Below are 6,534 nucleotides of genomic sequence, written 5' to 3' on the forward strand. Positions count from 1 at the left end.
CGTCTCTGAGCAGTGGCCCCAGAAGCAGGAAGTAGCAAGGTCCAGGGTGGCCCAGTCCCCTGGGGAGCCATGGGCTGGAGGGGGGTGAGGAGTAAAGGGCATCTGGGGGGGGGTTGCTCCCAGAGGCATCCCAAAGTCCATTCCTCAGGGAGAATCAGCTGGCCTCGTGCTGTTTTTCCTTCTGAAATCTAACCTTAACTGCGCAGACACAGCCACCCTGGCAGATGTCAAACTCCAGCCCTCTCTGCCTGTCTCAGGCCAAATCCCTCATAGGTGCTCAGTGTCTACTGTTCCTGGTTGCACAAGGTGTTAACATTCCATGTGTATGTCACTGGCTTCCAAGTCTCTGACTCCAGTCCTGAACTCCCTCCTGAGCTCCAGACCCCAACCCTGTAGCTCCACCTGGATGTCTGACATCGCAAGGTGAATTTGGTCAAAACAGAGCTCACATATGGGACCTAACCACTGAATTCATTCCCTGTTGCTGCTGTAACAAATGACTACAATCTTGGTAGCTTAAAACAACATACAGTCCAGCCTAGACAACACAGTGAGACCCTGTCTCTACAAAAAAAATTTAAAAATTAGCTGGGCATGGTGATGCATGCATGCAGACCCAGTTACTCGGGAGGCTGAGAGAGGAGGATCACTTGGGCCAAGGAGTTCAAGGTTGCAGGGAGCCATGACCACACCACTGCACTCCAGCCTGGACCACAGAGCAACACCCTGCCTCTAAAAACAAAATCACAAATCTACTCTGTTACTGGATGTCCGAAGTCTAAATTGGGTGCACAGGGCTGGGTCCCTTCTGGAGGCTCTAGAGAAGCCATTTCTCAGTCCTTTCCAGCTTCTAGAACGCATCTGCCTTCATTGTTTCACAGCCTCCGCCTTCAATACTCCAAAATTTTCCGCCTATCATCATGCCTCCTACGGCTCTGACCCTCCTGCCTCCCTCAGAAAGGACCATTGTGATTATATTGGTCCTACTCAAGTATCCATGACAACCGCCCCATCTCAAGATCCTCAGCTTCATCCCATCTGCAAGGTCCCTTTTACCATAGGAAATAACACGGTCACATGGCATGGATATCTCGGAAGGGAAGCGTCCATCATTCAGTCTACCACACCTCCTCTCCCAAACCTGCTGCTTTCCCAGTGTCCTCACCTCCACAGTCCTTTTAGTTCCCTAAATTGTTGGCTTCACCTTCAAAACAGATCCAGAATCTGAGCACTTCTCACCATTTCCACTGCCCCGTCCCTGCTGTTGTCCCGTTCAGCTCCTGCCTGGACTACTGCTGTAACCTCTTTGCTGGTCCCCTGCATCCACCCTTGCCCGCTAAATAATGTTCTCCACCTGGCAGAAATAATCTCTACAAAATGCCAATCAGAACTGGACACTCTCCTCTTCACACTGTGATAGAATAAAACCCTACCAGGCTGCACAATCTTCCCCCGTCTACTTCTCTGACCAGTCTCCTACCTGTCTACAAACTGATTCCCACCTCAGGACCTTTGCACTAGCTGTTATCTCTGCATGGAACACTGCTCCCCTAGATCTCTGAATGACTGTTCCCTTATTGTTCATTTCCACTTAAATACCACCTCTTCAAAGAGGCCTTTGCCTATGGCCCTGTGCCCCAGTTACTCCCTATTATATTTCATGTTTTTATCTGCTTCTTATTAAAAGTATTTTTGCAGCCGGGCGTGGTGGCTCACACCTGTAATCCCAGCACTTCGGGAGGCTGAGGCAAGAGGATTACCTGAGTTCAGAGGCTCAAGACCAGCCTGAGCAACATAGCGAGAACTTATCTCTACAATAAATCAAATTAGCCGGGTGACACATGCCTGTGCTTCCAGCTACTTGGAAGGATGAGGCGGAAGGATCACCTGAGCCCAGCAGGTTGAGGCTGCTGTGGCCACGAGTATGCACACCAGCCTGGGAGACAGAGTGAGACTCCAACTCAAAAAAACAAAAAAGTGTTTTGCTTATTCACTTGTTTCTTATTCTCTCCCAGTGTGGAATACTGACCCCCTGAGAAAGGGGCTGGGTTTGCCCTGCTCACCATGGTAACTTCACACCCAGAACAGTGCTTGCCCACCAACAAGGGGCTCAGTAAACATTTGTGGAATCAATGAATGAATCCATCCACAAGACTTTCGGTGAATCTTCACGTTGAGATCAAGCCTTGAGCTCCAAACTGAATTCAAATACTTCACAACTCTAGTCTTGAATTCTCACCTTAGTCTCTTCCCCTGAAAGCTAACCTCCACCCACGTGCCCTTTCCCTTATCTGACCTTAGTTTTTTAAGATGACATGGTCAGTTTTTCAGCCACAGCATTCCCTGTTTAAAGGAGGTAGCCAGTGAAAGCTGGAGGAACAAGCAAGTTCGGGAAGACAGCAACAACAGTCTAAGGAAAGGAAAGTACTCTAACAGGAAGGGCGCCGCACCCCTTCCTCGAGAAAGTCCCGCTTCAAAGCCCAGGGAGAGAGCGCAGTGAGCAATCTCTAAACCCAAGGAGTAAAACGTGCGGGCCAGGCTCGGTGGCTCAGCCTGAAATCCCAGCACTTTGGGAGGCCGAGGCGAGTGGACTGACTGAGTCGGAGGGTTCGAGACCAGCCCGGGGAATTTGGCGAGACCTCGTCTCTACAGTAAATCACAAAAACTAGCCGGGCGTGGTGGCGCGGGCCTGTAGTTCCAGCTACTTGTAAGGCTGAGGCGGAAGGATCGCCGGAGCCCAGCGGGTCGACGCCGGGGTGGCCGTGAGCTCCAGCCCCCGTGACGAGACGCCAACTCAAAAAGAAAAAAATTAAAAAGTGCGTGCGCCTTTAAGAGGAGGGTTGAAAATGAAGGGGCGTGGCCACAGGAAAGGACGTTGGCGACCTAATCCGCGAGGGCGTTAAGGCCGGCCCCTTGCGGTGACGTGCCCTAGCAAGATGGCGGCGCCCAGGACGGTAGGTGACCGGAGCTCCTGGAACCTCCAAAATCGAAGTCTGCTCGCAGCCTCCGCCTTCAGGACCTCTCTTGGCGACCAGGCGAGCAAAGGGCCGTGAAGGAGAAGGAATCTCTCCCGCAGGCCTCGCTTTGAGACTGTAGGCCTGCGGCTGTTGGGAGCCGGAAAAGATCCGCGGCCGTCGTAGGCGGAGGAGGGGCTTTGGCGCCCAAGGGGGCGGAGGCTTTTCGGAGACGATCCAATGGGGATGAGGGAGTGGCTTCCGAAGAGTAGCCAATCAGAGGGAGGGATACGACCGCACGCGCTGGGAGCCAATGGACGGACGAGGGTGGGGCGCGGAGGAGAAGTGGGCGTGGAAGGATGGGCTAAGAATCCGGGTCCTAGGGTGGAAGACCAAAGGATAAATTTAAGGGGAATTCATGGGAGGTTGAGGAATGTTGCGGAAAACCAAATGTAAAATGGGGTGGGGCAGGAACTAAGAGATGAACTTGGGAGTTCCAAGAGAAGGATCTGGGGAAAATTAATGGGAGAATTTGCGATATTCATTAAGAGTGTTTAGGAAGAATTGGGTAAAATCAAGGAATGAATTTAGGGAAAATTAAAGAGGTTGGGAGCTTAATAATGTTTAGGGAAAATAAGAGTTTGCGCAAAATTATGGGAGAATTTGGTTAAAGCGAAGAAAAATTGGGGCCATTGAAGAGTTTTGCCCGCGCGGTGGCTCACGCCTGTAATCCCAGCACTTTGGGAGGCCAAGACGTGATGATTGCCTGAGCCCATGGGTTTGAGACCAGCCTGGGCCACTTGGCGAGACTTCATCTGTACAGTAAATAAAAAAATTAGCTGGGCACGCGCCAGTAGTTCCAGTTACTTGGAAGGTTGAAGCGGAAGGATTGCCTGAGCCCAACAAGTTGAGACTGCGGAAGCCATGAGCGTGCCACTGCGCACTAGCCTGGGTGACAGAGTGAGACTCCTATTAAAAAAAAAAAAAAAAAGAGTCTTTGAACATGAATATGGCTTTGGGAAGCCAGGCCCCTCCATTTTCCCACCCTCCTCTTAAAGGTGCATACATTTTTTACTCTTACTAGTTTAGGAATTGCTCGGAGCGCCCTCTTCATGAGAAATTATGGGTGGATTGGAGAGAAATTAAGATTCTATTTGGGGGAGGTATATAGATCATTCAGGAAGACTCTAGAATTGGTAAAATTAAGGAACAAATTTGTGGGGAAATTAAGGAGTTAGATAATGAAGGTTTTGAGAGAAAAATAAGCTTTGGGGGAAAGTTAGGGTAAGAATTTAGGGAAATCATGAATATCTGGCTAAGTCAAGGAGAGAATTTAGGGTTGATTAAGGGAAAGAACTTTGGGGAAATGGAGAAATTTTTAGACTCTCAAAGACCAAATTTGGAAGTTCTGAAAGGAGAACTTGGCGAGTTGGGGAAGCAGAAGGATTGAGGTTTTTGAAGCCAGAGCTAGGGGGAGAAGGGGTTGCTGATGCTCTCTCTTACAGGAGGCTCCAGGCTCAGTTCCTCCTTTCATCTCTCCCCAACAAGTCCTTGCGCCTGGTGGTCCCAATATGGAACAGGAGTACCAGAGGCATCCGTGGCCTTGGTGGGGCAGTGGCCCCAGAAGGCAATCAGAAGAAGAGAACACTGCTCCAGTTTTTGAGTGACCACTTCTATGACGTGATGGCTCTGAGGGAGTTCTTGCTCCGAATGCAGATGTTAAAAGTGCACCAGAAAAATCGGTGAGAATCCCTGGCCTGCAAGACCTGTGGAGACCCTGCTGCTCAGGACTCACCAGTCAGAGCCCAGATCCTTCCCTTGTCAATCCTAGGCAGCACCGCACCTTCCAGTGCCAGCCTTGCCAACTCTTGCATCTTCATCCCCAGCCAACACCCTTCTCCAGACTCCAGCTCATGTAGGCAACTTGCTGCCCACCAGCTCCACTTGGGGAGTCTCCCTGGCATCTCACACCTAGCATGGCTAAAACTTAACCCTAGTTTCCCCTTAAAAAAACCTACTCACCCCCAAGCCTTCCCTACCCCAATAAACGATACTGCTGCCCACTCAGTTGTTTGGGCCAAGTTCTAAGGAGTCATTCCTGATTCCACTCTTTGCTTCTCTGTACTTTACATCCAGTCCATCAATAAAATACTAGAATATCCCAAATTTGACCAGTTCTCACTGCCTCCACTGTTCATAGCCTGGTCCAGTCACCTTCGTTTTATAGTTGGATTGGTGTATGCAGTAATAGCCTAACTCATTACCTCTTGCTCCCTATATGCTAGCATAGTCTGCAAAGCAGCCAGAGGACTCCCAGGAAAGTAAATAACATTACTCTCCTGCTTAAAACCCTCAGATAGTTTCCAGTTGCAATTAGAATAAAAGTCAGTCTCCAAGGCCTAAAACATGGCCCTTACTGAGCTCTGAGACCCCCTACCATGGATTCCACTGACCCCCATCAGTATAACATATTTATTCCTGTTAATTCATCCATCCTAATTCAAGCCTCCAATCCTTTGCATTCTCTTGCTTCTCACCACTTACGTCTCTGCTCAAATGTCACCTCCTCCAAGAAGTATTTAACACCCAAGCTAAATTAACCCCCATCATCGCCACCTCTGACCCAAGCCACTCCCAGTCAGCCCCTCCGCTTTATTTTATCATGGAATTGATATTCTTTGCTATTGGCTGATAATTTCCCGACTTATCTGCCTCCACTATAAAATAGCTTGACAAGGGTGGGGACGTTATCTGCCTAGGTCACCACTGTGCTCACAGTGCCTAGCACTTAATGGGCACGGAATATCTGCAGCCTGACTCAGTCTGTCCATTTGCCTGGTGTGCTGGACTCTGCCCCTCTCAGCAGTGCTGGGGTGTGGTAAGGGGTGTGATACTCCCCAGGCCTTACCCTTGGCTTCCATTTTCTCTGCAGGGCCTTCCCCCACATCGAGGAGAAACATGGGCCATACATCGCAGGTGCCTTTTTCATCTTGAAGCAGGGAGGCGCAGTCAAGTACGAGAGCTAAGGCGTTAGAACAGAGGTGAAGGGAGGCAGTCAGTGTCTGCAACACCCAGGCTCTGCAGTCAGACAGGCCTCACTGAGTCACCGGGTCTCTGCCACCTACTGGCCGTGTGGCTTGGGATTCGTTCCTGAGTCTCTGTGTTGTCATCCCAAAAATGGGATGGGAATCATATCTAACCTACAAGGTTTGCTGAATGCAGCCAGGCACACCGGCTTGTAACTGTAATCCCAGCACTTTGGGAGTTCAAAGCAGGAGGATCGCTTGAAGCCAGGAATTTGAGACCAGCCTGGGCAAAATGACAGGACCCCATCTCTACAATTATTATTATTTTTTAATGGCTAGGCATGGTGACACACAACTGTACTTCTTTTTTTTTTTTTTTTTTTTTTTTGAGTTGGAGTCTCACTCTGTCGCCCAGTCTGGAGTGCAGTGGCCGCTCCCGGCCACCGCAGCCTCGCCTGCTGGGCTCCGGAAATCCTTCCGCCTCAGCCTTCCAAGTAGCCGGAATTACAGGCATGCGCTACCACGCCCAGCTGATTTTTTTATTTATTGTAAAA

At 50.0% G+C, this 6,534-nt stretch overlaps 1 protein-coding gene across 1 annotated transcript in view; it reads left to right on the forward strand.

Moving 5' to 3' along the window:
* Positions 1-2,936: 2,936 nt before the first annotated feature.
* DMAC2 (distal membrane arm assembly complex 2) overlaps positions 2,937-6,534 on the forward strand; it is a 7,182-nt gene continuing 3,584 nt past the window's right edge. The window contains exons 1-3 of the mRNA XM_021712731.1: positions 2,937-3,049; positions 4,460-4,696; positions 5,887-5,967. Of these exons, the coding sequence (XP_021568406.1) occupies positions 2,937-3,049; positions 4,460-4,696; positions 5,887-5,967 (431 nt within the window). The remainder of the gene's footprint in view (positions 3,050-4,459; positions 4,697-5,886; positions 5,968-6,534) is intronic.

Source organism: Carlito syrichta, unplaced genomic scaffold (genome assembly GCF_000164805.1).
Source record: "Carlito syrichta isolate Samal-C Ts95f unplaced genomic scaffold, Tarsius_syrichta-2.0.1 Scaffold303629, whole genome shotgun sequence".
NCBI classification, from domain to species: Eukaryota; Metazoa; Chordata; class Mammalia; order Primates; family Tarsiidae; genus Carlito; species Carlito syrichta.